We start from the raw sequence: 17,569 nt of genomic DNA, 5'->3' as shown, positions 1-17,569 counted from the left end.
CTATAGATTCAATGCACTTTCTATTAAAATACCAATGGCATATTTCACAGGACTAGAACAAATATTCCAAAAATTTATATAAAACAAAGAGACTGCAAATAGCCTCAGCAATCTTGAAAAAGAAGAACAAATTTGGAGGTATCACAGTATCTTATATCAAACTATACTACAAGGCCATTGTAATCAAAATAGACTGGTACTGGCATAAGAAAAGGCACATAGATCAATGGAAAAGAACAGTAAGCCCAGAAATTAAGCAACACCTATATGGTCAATTAATATTTGACAAAAAAGGTAAGAGTATACAATGGGGTAAACACAGTCTTCACTAACAGTTGTTGGGAAAATTGGACAGGCACATGCAAAGAAATGAAACTAGACCACCAACTTACACAAAACACAAGAATAAACTCAAAATGAATAAGGACAAATGGAAGTCATGAAATCATTAAAATTGTAGAAGACAACACAGGCACTAAAATTTCAGATATCTCTCATAGCAACATTTTGCCAACATGTCTCCTAGGGCAAAAAATATAAAGGGGAAAATAAACAAATAAAACTACATCAAACTTAAAAGCTTCTGCACAGCAAACTAAACCATCAACTAAATGAAAAGGGAACCTACTGTATATTCACCATTGATACATCTGATGAGGGGTTAATTTCCAAAATATGTAAAGAACTTATATAACTCAACACAAAAAGACAAAAATTGAATTAATAAATGGTCAGAGGACCTGAATAGACACTTCTCCCAAGAGAACATACAGATAATTAATAGACATATGAAAATATGCACATCACTAATTATCAGAGAGATACAAATTAAAACCATAATAAGATATCACCTTATATCTGTCATATGGCTACCATCAAGAAATCAACAATAAGTGCTGGTGAGCATGTGGAGAAAAGGCATCCCTTATAGACTGTTGGTGAAAATGCAGACTGGTACAGCCATTGTGGAAAAGAGAATGGACATTTTTCAAAAAAAAATAAAAATAGAATTGCCTTTTGACCCAGAGATTCCACTTCTGGGAATATATTCTAAGAATCCTGAAACACCAGTTTGAAAAAACATATGCAACCCCTATGTTCATAGCAGCATTTTTTACAACAGCAAAGATCTGGAAATAGCCCAAGTGCCCATCAGTAAATGAGTGGATAAAAAAGATGTGGTATATTTATAGAATGGGATACTACAAGGCAGTAAAAAAAGAGTAACTCTTACATTTTGGGACAGCATGTATGGAACAGGAGATTATTATACTAAGTGAAATAGGCCAGTCAGAGAAAGACAAATACCATGTGATCTCACTTATCTGTGGAATCTAATGAATAAAATAAACTGACCAACAAAATAGAAACAGAAGCACAGATACATAGAAAAGACTGACAGCTGTCAGAGGGGAGTGGAGAGGGGGGAGTGGATGAAAGAATTGGAGGGATTAGTCAAAGAATATATATATATTATCCATATATATATGTAATGGTGTGGTGATGGGCTGAGGAAAAATAGTGTGATAGTGGGGGCAGGGAATGCAGACACCTGTAATAGTGTCAATAAAAATAAAGTAAAATTAAACGTAGTTTATAATTATTTTAATTTTGAGATTAATTAGTAATAAAAGGGAAGTAAACATCCATAACAACCAAAAGAAAAAGAAAAAGAAAAAAATGTGAATGGCCCAAACACCTCAATTAAAAAGCAGCAATTATACAAAAATGTTCTTCAATTATAAAGATACAAATAGGTTAATAGTAAAAAAAATGGGGAAAATATACCAGGTAGACATTAACTAAAAGAGAAGTAAAGTCACCAGTCTCACCTGTGGCATCAGGCATGTCAATGCATCCTGCCCAAACATCTGCAGAATTTGGCACCAGGACTGTTTGTCTGTGGATGAAAGTATCTGGCCCACACATGAATCCATGGATGAGCTGGCTCATCCATGGATGCTGCCATCTATCCTGTCCATTATCCCCACCAACTGGCCTGCCCAGGATTTCTGGGCAGGTACTGATAAAAGGTTTTCCCTTTGAAATAATACCTTGTGTAAGTGTTCGATCTGGATACCTGCCACCAAGCTAGTTGATTCAGCCTCATAATATTTGTTTTGAGTTCTTCCACAGCCTTTCATTTCTTCCCTTTTCCTTCTAATTCTTGGATGACCATACCAGTATGAATGCTAAAAAGAAAGCCAAAAAGTAATTACCAAAAGAAGTATTAAGAAGTGAAGCACTCTAACTGAACAGCCTATAACAAGTAAAGGAAATGAATCAGGGATCCAAACCTCCCTACAAAGAAAAGTGCTGGACCAGATGGCTTCACTGTTGAATTCTACCAAACATTTAAACAAGATCAACATGAATTCTTACTAAAGCCTTCCAAAAAGTATAAGAAGAGGAAATACTTCCTAACTAATTTTATGAACTTAGCATTACTTTGACACCAAAGCCAGACAAAGAAATCATGAAGAAAGAAACTACAAACCAATATCCCTTATGAATAGAGATGGCAAATCTTCAACCAAAATCTAGCATATGAATCCAATAGCATATCAAAAAGATCATAAATCATGATCAAGTGCGAATAATCCCAGGAATGCAGTGGTGGTTCAACATATGAAAACCAATCAATGTAATATATCACATTAATAGAACAAATGGGATAGGCTACATAATCATTTCAACTGATGCAAATAAACCTTTTACAAAGTGTTTTGTGATAAAAATAAACAGAAAACTAGAAATAAAAGAGAACTTTCTAAAAATGACAAAGGGCATATATGAAAAATGCACACCTAACATCATACTCAATGGTGAAAGACTGAAAGCTTTTCCTTTAAAAGAATATCTGCTTTTATCCCTACCATTCACCACTGCACTGTGAATTTTAGCCAGAACAACAAGGCAAGAAAAAGAAATAAAAGACACCCAAATTGGAAAAGAATAAGTAAAACTATATTTGAAGATGACATAATACAAGTATTTCTACATATAAAAAAGCCCAAAGAATCCCCCCCATACACATGTTACCAGAGCTAATAAAAAAATTCAACAAAGTACAAAAGTAACATGCAAAAATCCACTGTGTTTTTATATACCAGCACTGAAAAATACAAAAAGAAAATTAACAATTTCATTCAAAATAGCATCCAAAAGAGTAAAATAGTTGGGAATAACATTAACCAACATATGGACAAAGTCTAAGGAGGGTAGGTGGAGGGTGGGAGGTGGGAATGGGTGGGGTGGGAAGGAATGGTGGGGAGAAAATGGAGACAACTGTACTTGAACAGCAATAAAAAAATAAAAAAATAAATACTTATACACTAAATACTATAAAACCTTGCTTAAACAATTTAAAGAAGACATAAATATATAAAGTACATAGACTTAAATATATTATCTTTCATATGGAAATAATATTTAAAGTAATCAACATACTCAGTGTAATCTTTATAAAACTTCAAGTGCTGAGAGTTTCAGCTAAGATGGAGTTACAGGTAGAAATGCTTTGCTTCCTCACACAACCAAAAGAAGGATAACAACCAATTTAAACACAAAAAATAACCAGAACTGCCAGAATAGCAAACTGCATGCAACTCTGACAACCAAGGATTAAAGAAACATTCATCTAGATTGGTATACTGAGACAAAGAAATATGGCCCAGATGAAAGAACACATCAAAGCTCCAGAAAAAGTGGTAACCAATGAGGAGTTAGACAATCTATTTGATGCAGAGTTCAAAACACTGGTAATCAGGATGCTCACAGAATTGATTGAGCTTTCTTGCAAAATGAAGAAGAAAGGAAGGCTACCCAAAGTGAAATAAAGCAAAATATACAGGGAGGCAACAGTGAAGGAAAGTGGGACTCAAATCAACGATTTAGAATAAAAGGAAGAAATAAACATTCAACTAGAACAGAATGAAGAAACAAGAATTCAAATTAGGAGAGGCTTAGGAACCTCTAGGACAACTATAAATATTCCAAGAACCAATTCATAGGACTGCGAGAAGAAGAAGAAAAAAAACTGAAAACTTATTTAAACAAATAATGAAAGAAAATTTTCCCAATCTGGTGAAGGAAATAGACTTCCAGGAAATCCAGGAAGCCCAGAGAATCCCAAAGAAATTGGACCCAAGGAGGAACGCACCAAGGCATATCATCATTAAGATATCCAAGATTAATGATAAAGAGAGAATCTTAAAAGCATCAAGAAGAAAGGAGAGAGTTACCTACAAAGGAGTGCCCATAAGACTATCAGGTGATTTCTCAAAAGAAATATTACAGGCAAGAAGGGGTTGGGAAGAAGTATTCAAAGTTATGAAAGGCAAGGACCTATGCCCAAGATTACTCTATCCAGCAAAGCTACTATTTCGAATGAAAGGGCAGCTAATGTGCTTCCCCAATAAGCTCAATTTAAAGGAGTTCATCATTGTCAAGCCCTTATTATATGAAATGTTAAAGAGACTTATCTAAGAAAAAGAAGATAAAAAAATATGAACAGTAAAATGACAACAAACTCACAACCATCAACAACTGAACCTAAAAAACAAAAACTAAAACTAAGCAAACAACTAGAATAGGAACAGAATCATTGAAATAGAGATCACATGGAGGGTAATCAATGGGGAGGGGGAGGGGAAAAATGGGTGAGGAAGGTACAAGGGATAAGAAACATAATTGACAGGCATAAAATAGATGAGGGTAGGTTAAGAATAGTATGGGAAATAGAGAAGCCAAGGAACTTATATGACATGAACTAAGTGGGGGGAGGGGAATGCAGGAGGTTGGGGCTACAAGGCATAGGGGGGATAAAGAGGAGAAAAAATGGGACAACAGTAGTAGCATAATCAATAAAATACAGTTAAAAAATTCCAATGGCCATTTTTGCAGAAATAAAAAGATGATTCTCATGTTTATATGGAGCTGCATGGGCCCTCTAATAGTCAAAACAATCTTGAAAAAGAAGAATAAAGTTAGAGGACTCACACTTCCAGATTTCAAATTGTTATTAAAACTGCAGTAATCAAAACAATGTGATACTGGTTTAAGGATAGACATACAGGGCACTGAAATAAAATTGAAAGGTCAGAAATAAACCCATACATCCATGGCCAACTGATTTTCATGCAGGGTGCTAAAACCATTAAATGGGGAAATAATGGTCTTTTCAAAGAGTGGATTTGGCACAATCAGATATTCACATGCCAAAGAATGAAGTTGGATCTATACCTCATACTCTATAAAAATTAACTCAAAGTTGATCAAGGTTTTATATCAAGTATATAAAATATAAAACCAGCAAACTGTTAGAAGAAAACATACAAGTAAATCTTTATGACCTTGGATTTGACAGTTGATCTTTAGATACAATACCAAGTTCACAGGCAACCAAAAACATGATTAACTAGATTTAACAAAGATGTGAAGATTTGTGTATGAACAAATCAAGAGATAGTGCAAGAACACTATGAAGAGAATGAAAAAACAGCTCACAGAATGGAAGAAAACATTTACAAATCATATACCTGGGTCTAGTGTAAGACAAACAACCCAATTACAAAAATGGGCACAGGACTGAACAGACATTTCTTTAAAGAATATTTACATATGGCCAACAAATACATGATGAGATCTCAGCATCATTTGTCATTTGAGAAATGCAAGTCAAAACCACAAGATGCCATTTCAGACCCACAAAAATGGCTATAATAAAAAAGAACAATAATAAGCCCTGGCTGGCGTAGCTCAGTGGATTGAGCACAGGCTGCGAATCAAAGCATTGCATGTTCGATTCCCAGTCAGGGCACATGCCTGGGTTGCAGGCCACAGCCCCCAGCAATCGCACATTGATGTTTCTCTCCTCTCTCCTCTCTCTCTCTCTCTCTCTCTCTCTCTTCCTCCGTCCCTCCCTCCCTTCCCTCTCTAAAAATAAATAAATAAAATCTTAAAAAAAGAACAATAATAAGTGTTTGTGAGGATGTGTAGAAATTGGAGCCCTGGTATATATTGCTTGTGGGAATGCAAACTGGTGCAGCCACTGTGATAAACAGTTTTGTGGTTCCTGAAATATGAAACATAGAATTTCCATATGAACTAGTGATTCTATTCCTCAGTATTTTCCCAAAAGAACTGAAACAGGTATTCAAACAAATACTTGTACAGAAATATTCATAGCAGAATTATTCAAATAGGCAAAAGATGTCCTATATGTCAACCACAGATTAATAGATAAAGGATATTTTATATACATAAAATGGAATATTTTCAATAAAATGGAATATTATTCAGCATCTAAAGGAATAAAGTACTGATATATACTATAACATGGAGAAACCTCAAAACATTATGTTCAGTGAAAGAAGCCAAACACAAATGGCCATATATTGTATGATTCTGTTATATGAAATATTTTGAACAGGTAAATCCATATAAGAAAGCTGATTGATCAGTGGTTGCTAGAGGCTTAAAATAGAAAAAAAATGTGACTTCTTAATTGATACAGGGTTTTATTTTTGAGTAATGAAAATACTTTGGAACTAGATATGTGCATGTACATTGTAAATATACTAAATGATGATGAATTGCTCACTTTAAAATCATCAATTTTAAGTTACATGAATTTCAACTGAATTACAATTTAAATGTGAAAAACAGAAATGAGGCATGATAAGAACTTGAAAACATTTTGGCTTAGTTTACTTTGTGAGATGGAGAAAGTTACAGCATACTTTCAAGAGTTATATTTTGCAGCAAATTTGTGTATGATTTGAATCTCCAGAGTTAAGAAGCAAAAACTCTTTTAAAATGCTAGTATTCAAGAAGTAGGAACACAATGGAATTACTAAAATGTGAGATCATGACCAATGCATTTTATTACACTTGGTCAACGCATCTTCTTTGTATCATAATCCAGTAATGGTCAGGGGGCATAACATGGTGGGAAAAATGCAGATGTTCTACTCTAAGTACATCGGTCTAGCGATTGAAAAGAAGCAGGTGGTGAGAACACAGACATAGGAAATAGTTAATGTTCTCCTCACTAGTGTCTAAGAAACTAACACAATAAGTTAGTTGGGAACAAGTTTTGCAGAGACTTTTAGGTATTTTTATTCTTCAATCAAATACACTATGTATCACTTGACTGAAGAAGGGTTTTGATACTCATAATTTTTAATGTATGAGGTTTCAGTGTCTTATCTATAGGTATATGCATTTATATATGTAGAATGCTTTAATGTGTATCATGAAATGGGCATTTTAGTATGGTCGATATACAAATAAAAATGATTCTGTACCTGACCTTATGATTAGATTCTAAATGTCATGAAATAAGAACTATGACCTTTCATAGTAACAGCAGCATTAGTACTCACCATAAGAAAAAAGTACCATGGTTGGGACACGCCATACTGTCCTGGAAAGACAGTTTCTACATACCAGGTCACAAGGCCATATAAGAAAGCATCAACTAAAAGCATTCCCATCATATAGCCAAATATGAGGTTATCCTCAAGGTTGGCTGGTGTCCAAAGGTTATCCCACTTGACACCAATTTCTGAAATAAAAAGAAATATTTACCACATATGTAAGCTCTGCAGTAAAAACAGCAAAAAAAAATGTTTACACTGTAAATTTTTGTGGATTATCTATATGTTGATACCCTTAGTATGTAGGTCATCTAAGAAAATAATGGAATATGTAATGACATTGCTTTCTTCTCTGCTCCCTTCAAAAATCTACATAAATAAATAGAAATTACTGAGACAAAGTCAGCAATTGAAATAAAAATAAACAATAACAAAAATGTCAAGAAAAAAGCAGATCTTTTAGATCCTATCCTTTCACTTTATCCTTCATGCTAAATTCCCACCAAAATAACCATCAAGATATACAAATTTAGAAAACTCTTCAATAACACTATATATTGATGCTGACTACCAAGCAGAAGAGAAAAAGAAATTTTGTTTAGATATAGTACTGAGGAAAAGGGAAAAGGGAAGTCATTGCAAGAAATCAAGTAATCCTTTATTCTTTTAATTCCTCTATTTCCAGACAGAGGGTAGCACAACTGAAAAATCACCAGGGCTTTCAGTAAACTAATTCAAAGAGGCAAGATATAAAGATAACAATGACCCATGTAACTGGTCCTTTCTTCAATATGAGCCCTCCATTTCCTGTAGACTGATACCATCAGAAGAACATTCATGAACACTGTGTCTTTAAGGAAGCTACAACTGTCAAAATGAAAGCCATTTTGAAGCAGTGAACAGCAAATTAGCAACCACAGAAAAAAAAGGTAGAATATAAATTTCAGAAAGCCTACCATAACTTGAGAAATTCTCCACCCAAACACAGTAGGAGTTCCTGAAAGAGAAAATAATACAGGAAAGACACAATAACTAAATAAAAATAATCTGATAAAAAGTACGTTGATTAGAAAACTAAAATTGTACATCCTCTTGCAGAGTAAGCCAATGAAAATCCCAGAATATCCTGATAAATTCTAATGAATTTTTAATGTTTCATATACAAGCAAGACTGATACAAATATCCATAAAGAAATCATATGTATATTCTAACTGGTTACTCATTGGAAGTAGACTTTTGTTTACAGATGAGAAAATTTATTATCCTCAATTCTTCTCATCCATCAGTAACTGCAATAAGATTCTCATTAAATCCCAACAAGATTTTTCATAGGATTTGACAAAGTGATCTAAAATTCAAGTGGAGAAGAAAGTGACATGAGTAACTAAAGAACAAGGTATAGGTACAAGACTAACAGATATTAAGATTTGTTATAAAGCAATAATGGGTAAAAACATTGTGGTACTGACACCAAAATAGACTAAAAAAGATCAATAAAATAGAAAAGATCACCAGAAAGAGATCCATGCATATATGGAATCTTGATGTAAAACAAAAGTGCAATTAGAAACCAGTAGAGAACAATCTAATAAATGATGGTAATAGCTTAATTTTCATATTGAAAATAAACAAGCTCTTACCTCATAACAAACAGAAGTATCAACACCATACTTATTGCAAATGTTAAAATAAAAATATATAAATTTTAAAAGAAGTTATAAAATTATTGAGAGAATGAATATGGTGGCCAAGTAGGTGGAAGCTGAGTGCACTTGCTCTTGCATCGAACTTGGACACTTGGCTGATCTTCCAAAAAATAAACTGAACATTCAAAGGAATCTTACTTGATATGCAGTATGAAAGCCAAGAAGTATAGAAGATGCTTCACAGTGGTGGTAAGGAGATACTATAGGTGGAAGGAGAAAAACCTCATGCTTGGAACCTGCGGCTGTGAAGAGCCTGGTCAGAAATCACAGCTTTGTGGTTCCTTCCCCTCCCAGGGCAGGGAATCCCAGACCCAGATGGGAAGTGACTTGGATTCACAAAGTTGGGGAGATCCAGGCTACACATACACACATAGTGACCAGCATACCCACAGATGCAGCAGCAAATGCCAACCAGGAGAGTGCCAGAGAAGAGAGAGGGATACTATCTGGGAAGGAGGGGGCGTGGTGGTGGTGGCGGCGGGGGGGGGGGGGGGGGGGGGTGGGGGGGGGGTGGGGGTGGTGGAGTAGGGTGGAGGAGGCTGGTCACCGCCAGACATGACTTTGAGAGACTCTTGAATTTTTGGAGAGGTGGCATGGACAGAAAGTCGGACAGTGACTCAGTGCTGCAGCGGGGGTATCCAGAGAGACTTTTTAAAAGGGGAGATGAGGTATACTGGGCAGGGATCCTGTGTGCAGCTACCCTGCTAGCAAGGGGATAGGACTGAGCATGGTTTGCTCCCACTCAGTGAAGCTGAGCAGATTGGTCAGAATGGTACATCCCCTTACCGGCGACAGGATTTCTCCACTCCAGCCTGGCGCAGCTGGTAGTGGAGAAGAGGCTGTGCAGAGTGGAGAGTGTGGGCCTCTGTCTGCTGTGAGGGCAGGGTGCTGGGAACTGAAATGGCGGGAGTGGTGCACCTGAGATTATTTAAAGCCAGACAGAGTTCCCCCTTTGCTGCAGTGGAGATGGAACCTCTGGGAAGGGAAGGTCCCACCCAGCCCCCAGCTTCTACAGGATTGGGAGGATCTGGTAAAGAGGCAGGTCAGACTCAAGAACCCTGCAGGGTGCATTTCTGTGAGAGAGACCGCAAGAGGAACACCTAAAGGGCCCATTTGAACTATCATGGAGACAAAATGCACTGGCTCCTAAGGCCCTATTTCACTGAAACCAACAAAACAGGGAGATCAGAAAGCAGTGCAGCAAGAGGGAATCAGGGCTTGGACCAGCCTCTGCTCGAACATAGAGCTGCAGTCAATACCAAGCAGGAGAGAGCTGACCCTCTCATACATATTACCTCTCCAGCATGAAATTGACAGCTAATTAATCAGAAATTATACATTATTGGAAATAAGCTGGGACACACCGAGACGAGGGTTGCAGGGGCAGGGGAAACACAAACACAATTTTCCCAGAAGACTGAAAAGTGCCTCCCAGGGCAGATCTAGGGGACACACCCTTCCAGTTGCACAGTAGTTCCCTCTAGAGGCAGGTAAGGGTAATACAAACAGTGGTGCTGGAAGTTGCACCACTCACCCCTGGACCTGATAAAAATAACCAGAGGCAGATCCAGAAATTGAAGTCAAAAGGCACACACCAAATGGCTGAGGGGAATTTCAACTTCCTCTTCTTTAGAATTTTCATGTTTTTTCCTTTCACATAGCCTTTTAATAAATCTTCTTTAACTGTATTCCAACTAATTCACTATTCTTTCTTTTATTTTTTATTCAGATTTTATATTATTTTATTGTATTGTTATTTCAAATCTCACATTGCACCTTTCCCTTGTCTTCCTCTATTTTGCCTTCTTCCTGCCCTTTCTTATTTTCATAATAAATTTTATTTTACCCAATGCTATGCTTTGTTCCTATTCCTTACTCTTACTATTTCTCTTTCCTCTATCCTCTCAAAAGCATTCCTGCTTCCTTTAGTCACTTCACATTCTTTATCTCCCTCTTTTAATATTCTTACTTCCATTCCACCTTTATAAATTGTGGCTTGTTTGGTGTGGATATTATGGTTATTGCTGTTCTTCTTCAATGATATTCCTATTTGTTCTCTACTTTTTGGTACTTAAAATCTCATAGGTTACACTCCCCCTGTCTTACTTCATTTTGCCTTACTTTTGCCTTTGTTTATTTGAGTTGGGAACTTTATTTATTTTTTCTCTTAGCTGGGATTTTATTCCTTTTATTATTTTTCCTCTCTCTATACTCCCAAAATCATTTTTCTTTACTGTAGACATCTCATATTCTCTTTTTTGTATAATATTCTTACTCCCTTTCCATCTCTATTAATCTTTGCTCAGCTGCCATAGTTATTTACCCTGCTGTCATTTTCCTATAATATTGTTCCCTTTGATTCACTACCTTTTTAATTTTATTTCAACCCCCAGAGTATACTCTTTCTTTTTATTAATCTATTTTGCAGTCACCCTTCCCTGTTTTACTTACATTTTAAATATTATTCCCTCCCTTTCTTTGCCTTATTTCTGTTCCTTCCTCTTATTATTTCTCTTCCCTCTTCCAACTTAAAATCAATTTTCTATCCTTTAGTCATCTCATATTTCTTTTTTTCCTATCTTAGAATATTCTTAAGCTCTATGCACCTTTAGTAGTCTTTGCTCAGCCCTGGCTGGTGTGGCTTAGTGGACTGAGTGCCAGCCTGTGAACAAAGGATGGCTGATTTGATTCCCTGTCAGGGCATGTGCCTGGGTTGTGGGCCAGGTCCCCAGTATGGGGTGTGCAAGAGGTAAAAACACATCGATGTTGCTTTCCATCTCTTTCTCCCTTTCTCCCCCTCTCTCTAAAGATAAGTAAATAAATAAATAAAATCTTAAAAAATATATTTGCTCAATTTCTGTTGATATTGCTGATGTGTAGGGGGTTGTTTATGCTGGTGTGGGTCTGGTTTTCTGGTAATATTGCTTAGTAAAAAAAAACCACCTGTACAACAGCACACAAAACATGGTAGGAATTGTGACTCCCAGTCAGCCGGCTGGAGGGGAGATCTCACCAATGAATGGGCCACCAATAATCAAAGCCCAAGTACAACAAGAAAACCCACATAAACAGAAAAAAGGGCAACTCTACAGCATCCAGATTGGGAGATCAAACAGCTTGCACCACTGAGTCCCACAGAACTCCTACCACAGAAGCCCTTCCCACAAAGACAGAGAGGCAAAGCAGAGAAACTTGAGATGCAGAAACAAACAAAAAGAGTCACATAAAATGGGGAGACATAACCACAATTGAAAGGAAAGGAGAAATTCCCAGAGAAAGAGCTACATGAAATTAAGGCAAGCAGTCTATCAGACATAGAATTCAGAGTAATGGTTATAAGAATGCTTAGGTACTCAGCGAGAATTACAAGGAACTTAGTGGGAATGATAGCAGCACGAAAAAGGACAGAAACTATGAACAAGAACCAGAAAGAAATGGAGAATACAATATCTGAAATGAAAAATACAACAGAAGGAATTACAAGCAGGCTGGATGAAGCAGAAGACTGAATCAATGAGCTGAAAGACAAGGTATAAAGAAATACCCAGGCAGAAAAAGCAAAATAAGGCTCAAAAAATGAGTATCATTTAAGGGAGTTTCAGGAAACATGAAATGTAACAATATTCACATTATAGGAATATGAGAAGGAGAAGAAAAGGAGAAAGGGATAGAAAACCTGTTTGAAAAAATAATGACTGAAGACTTCCCTAACTTCGTGAGGGAAAAAGTCACACAATTCAGGAAGCACAGAGGGCCCCATTCAAGATGAACACAAAGAGGCCTACTCCAAGACACATAATTAAAATGGCAAAATCTAAAGACAAACAGAGACCCTTAAAGGCAGAAAGGGAAAACAGCAAGCAACATACAATGGAGCTGCAATAAGACTATCAACAGATTTATTAACAGAAACACTATAAGCTGGAAGGATTTGCCATGAAATATTCCAGATAATAAATAATAAGGACCTGCAACCAAGACTACTCTATCCAGTAAGGCTCTCATTTAAATTGGAAGGTGAAGCAGTGAGCTTCCCAGACAACAAAATGATAAAAGACTACATCTCCACCATGCCAGCACTACAAGAGATGTTAAAGGGATGGTATAAAAAGGAGAAGAAAGACCTGCATATATACTGTTTACAAGGGACCCACCTCAAAACAAAAGACCTATACAAGTTGAAAGTGAAGGGATGGAAAATATGATGTAGACTGGTCTAGCAACTATGGAAAACAGTATGGAGTTTCCTCAAAAAACTAAAAGTGGAATTGCCTCTTAATCCAGCAATACTACTGCTGGGATTATACACTAAGGATCCTGAAACACTAGTTCAAATGAACCTCTGCATGCCAATGTTCACAGCAGCATAATTTACAACAGTCAAGGGCTGGAAGCAACCTAAATGCCCATCAGTAAATGAGTGGGTCAAAAAACTGTAGTATATTTACACAATGGAATAGTACACAGCAAAAGAATGAAGGAACTCCTAACCTTAACAACAAGATAGATGGAACTGGAAAGCATTATGTTAAGTGAAATAAGCTAGGTGGTGAAATAGAAATACCATATGGTCTCACCTATAAGTGGAACATAATCAACAACAACAGCAACAAAAAACAAAACAAGGAAGCAAAATACAGACAGAGACATTGAAATAAAGAACAAACTGACAGTAACCAGAGAGGAGGGGGGAGAGGGATAATGGGGATAATAGGAGAAGGGCCATCAAGAAACATGGACACATGGACAAAGCCAAAGTGGGGGTAATTCCAGGGTGGGAAATGGGGATGGATGGGGGAGGGGGCATGGTAGAGTGAAAATGAAAACAATTTAATTGAACAATAAAAAAAGAAAAAGAAAGTAAACAGTTATTCCATTAAAAAAAAGAGAAAATATATTCCAAACAAAAAAATATAAAAAGAAAGCTGCGGTACTTATGTTAGACAAAATAGACTTCAAAACAAAAGGTATAAAAAAGGAAAAAGAAGGTCACTATATAATACTTAAAGGAATAATCCAACAACAGGATATGACATCTGTAAACCTTATGCATCCAACATAGGAACACCTAAATATATAAAGAAATTCTTGGAGGACTTCAAGAAAGATATTGACAACACAGTCACCATAAAGGATTTTAACACCCCACTGTCAACAATGGATAGATATTCCAAACAAAAAAACGAACAAGGATATGGTGGTGCTGAATGACACTGTAGATCAAATGGACTTAATTGATATATGCAGAACCTTTCACCCCAAAGCAGCAAAATATACATTCTTTTCAAATGCACAGGGAGCATGTACAAAGATAGACCACATGGTAGAACACAAAACAAGACTCAATTTCAAGAAAAGTGAAATAATATCAAACATGTGTTCAGATCATAAAGGTTTGAAACTAGAAACCAAAGTCAATGCAAAAACTCAAAAACATTCAAATACAAGGAGAATGAATTACATGTTATTTATAATGAGTGGGTCAACAATGAAATCAAGGAAGAAAGCAAAAACTATCTAGAGATAAATGAAAAGTAACACACAGCAACCCAAAACCTATGGGACACAGCAAAGGCAGTACAGAGAGAGAAGTTCATAGCAACACAGGCCTATCCAAACTAGACAGAAAAATCTCAAATGAACAATGTAATCTAAAAGATTACTTCTTACTTCTAAAAGAACTGGATGAATCACACCAAACAAAGCCCAGAATGAGTACAAGGAAGGAAATAATCAAGATCAGAGCAGAATTAAATAACATACAGACTAAAAAAACAATTCAAAGGATCAATGAATCAAGGAGCTGGTTTTTTGAAAAGATAGACAAAATTGACAAAGTTTTAACCAGACTGATCAAGAACAGAGTGAGGACCTAAATAAACAAAATCAGAAACAAAAGAGAAGTTACAACTGAAACCACAGAAATACAAAGGATTGTAAGAAATTACTATGAACAACTATATGCCAAAAATATAAAACAACCTGGGGAAAATAGACAAATTTCTGTAAGTAAATCTGCCAAAACTGAATCAAGAAGAAGCAGAAAGCCTGAACAGACTAATAACTAGTAAAATTGAAGCAGAAATAAAAAAAACTCCTGACACACAAAAGCCCTGGACCAGATGGTTTCACAGGCAAATTTCACTAAACATTTAAAGAAGAACTAACTCTTATGCTTCTCACACTATTCCAAAATATTCAAGAAGAGGGAAGACTCCCAAAGTTTTTTTTTTATGAGTCCAGCATCATCCTAATTCCAAAACCAGATAAAGACACAACAAAGAAGGAAAACTACAGGCCAATATGTCTGATGAACACAGGTGCTAAAATCCTCAACAAAATACTAGCAATCTGGATTCAGAAATACATTAAAAAGATCATACACTATGTTCAAGTGGGATTTATCCTGGGGATGCAAGGATGGTAAAACATTCACAAATCAATAAATGTAATATATCACATAAACAAAACAAAGGACAAAAATCACATGATCATATCAATAGATGCTGCAAAAGCATTTGATAAAATCCAGCACCAATTTATGATAAAACACATAGCAAAATGAGAGTAGAAGGAGCATATCTCAACATAATAAAAGCCATATATGAGAAATCTACAGCTAACAATACACTCAGTGGACAAAAACTAAAAGCTTTCCCCTTCAGATCAGGAACAAGATAAGGATTTCCTCTCTCACCACTGTTATTCAACATAGTACCGGAAGTCCTAGCCACAGCAATCAGACAAGAAAAGGAAATAAAAGGCATCCAAATTAGAAAGGAGGAAGTAAAATTATCATTATTAGTAGGTGACATGATAGTGTACATAGAAAACCCTATAGTCTCCACCAAAAACTACTCAACCTAATAAGTGAATTTGGTAAAACAGTGGCATACAAAGACAATACTCAGAAATTGATGCTATTTTTGTGTGCCAACAATGAAAAACTAGAAAGAATCTAGAGAAAAAAATCCCATTTACTATAGCAACAAAAAAAGTAAAATACCTAGGAATAAATTTAACCAAGGAGGTAAAAGACCTGTATTCAGAAAACTAGAACAATGAAGAAAGAAATTAAGGAAGATACAAATATCATATTTTTCAGACTATAAGATGCACTTTTTTTTTTTTACCACATATTTGGCTTCAAAATTTTTTCCACTATTTTTCTCCTCTAAAACATAGGTGTGTCTGGGGTCGATACCATAAGACACACCTAGGTTTTTATAGGAGGAAAATAGGAAAAAAAATTTCAAAGCAAAAAATGTGGTTAAAAAGTTCATCTTATAGTCTGAAAAATATGGTAAATGGAAACATGTACTGTGCTAATGCACTGGAAGAATTAACATAGTTAAAATGTGCATACTACCCAAAGCAATCTATAGATTCAGTGCAATTCATGTGAAAATACCAATGGCATATTTCACAAATCTAGAACAAGTATTTCAAAAATTTATGTGGACCCAAAAATGACCCCAAATAGCTTCAACAATGTTTACAAAGCAGAAAAATGTAGGAGGGATCACAATGTCTGATATCAAACTATAGTAAAACTATACTACACTGCAATCAAAACAGTCTGGCACTGGCCAAAGAATAGATACATAGATCAGTGGAACAGAATAGAGAACCCAGAAATAAAGTTAAGTCTCTATGGTCAATTAATATTCAACAAAGAGGGCATGAACATACAATGGAGTAAAGATAGCCTCTTCAATAAATGGTATTGGTACAACTGGACTGGTACATGCAAAATAAATGAAACTAGATCACCAACTTATATTGTGTAACAGAATAAACTCAAAATGGATAAAAGACTTATAAATATAAGTCATGACACCATAAAACTCCTAGAGGAAAACATAGGCAGGAAAATTTCAGGTATCTCACATAGCAATATTTTTGTCAATATGTAGCCTAGGCTAAGGAACATACATGAAAAAATAAACAAGTGGGACTATATGAAACCTAAAAGCTTCTACATGGCTAAAGAAACTATCATCAAATTGAAAAGGGAACTGACTCTGTGGGAGAACATATTTGCCAATGAAACATCAGACAAGAGTTTAATCTCCAAAATATGTAAAGAACTCATATGACTCAAGACCAGGAAGACGAACAACCCAAGTAAAAAATGGGCCCACAATCTGAACAGACAATTCTGCAAGGAGGATGTACAGATGGCCCATAGACACATGATAAGATGCTCAACATCATTAACCATCAGAGAGATGCAAATTAAAAACACATTGAGATATCACCTCATAACTGTCAGAAGAGCCATCATTAACAAAGAAACAAACAAGTGCTGGAGAGGATGTAGAGTAAAGGGAACCCTAGTGAATGCAGACTGGTGCAGCCACTCTTGAAAACAGTATGGAATTTCTTCAGAAAACTAAAAACAGAACTGCCTTTTGACCCAGCTATTGTGCTGTTGGGAATACACCCTAAGAATCTCAGATCACCAATTCAAAGGAACT

At 35.8% G+C, this 17,569-nt stretch overlaps 1 protein-coding gene across 1 annotated transcript in view; it reads right to left on the bottom strand.

Moving 5' to 3' along the window:
* LOC123825428 (phospholipid-transporting ATPase ABCA3-like) overlaps positions 1-17,569 on the bottom strand; it is a 137,546-nt gene that overhangs the window by 90,356 nt on the left and 29,621 nt on the right. The window contains 2 exon segments of the mRNA XM_045848812.1: positions 2,055-2,192; positions 7,389-7,570. Coding sequence (XP_045704768.1) covers positions 2,055-2,192; positions 7,389-7,570 — 320 coding nt within the window.

Source organism: Phyllostomus hastatus, unplaced genomic scaffold (genome assembly GCF_019186645.2).
Source record: "Phyllostomus hastatus isolate PE091 unplaced genomic scaffold, TTU_PhHast_1.1 phas_contig_64, whole genome shotgun sequence".
Lineage (NCBI taxonomy): Eukaryota > Metazoa > Chordata > Mammalia > Chiroptera > Phyllostomidae > Phyllostomus > Phyllostomus hastatus.
Note: the sequence above shows the minus strand (reverse complement) of the source record. Positions and strands in the feature narration are given on the sequence as shown.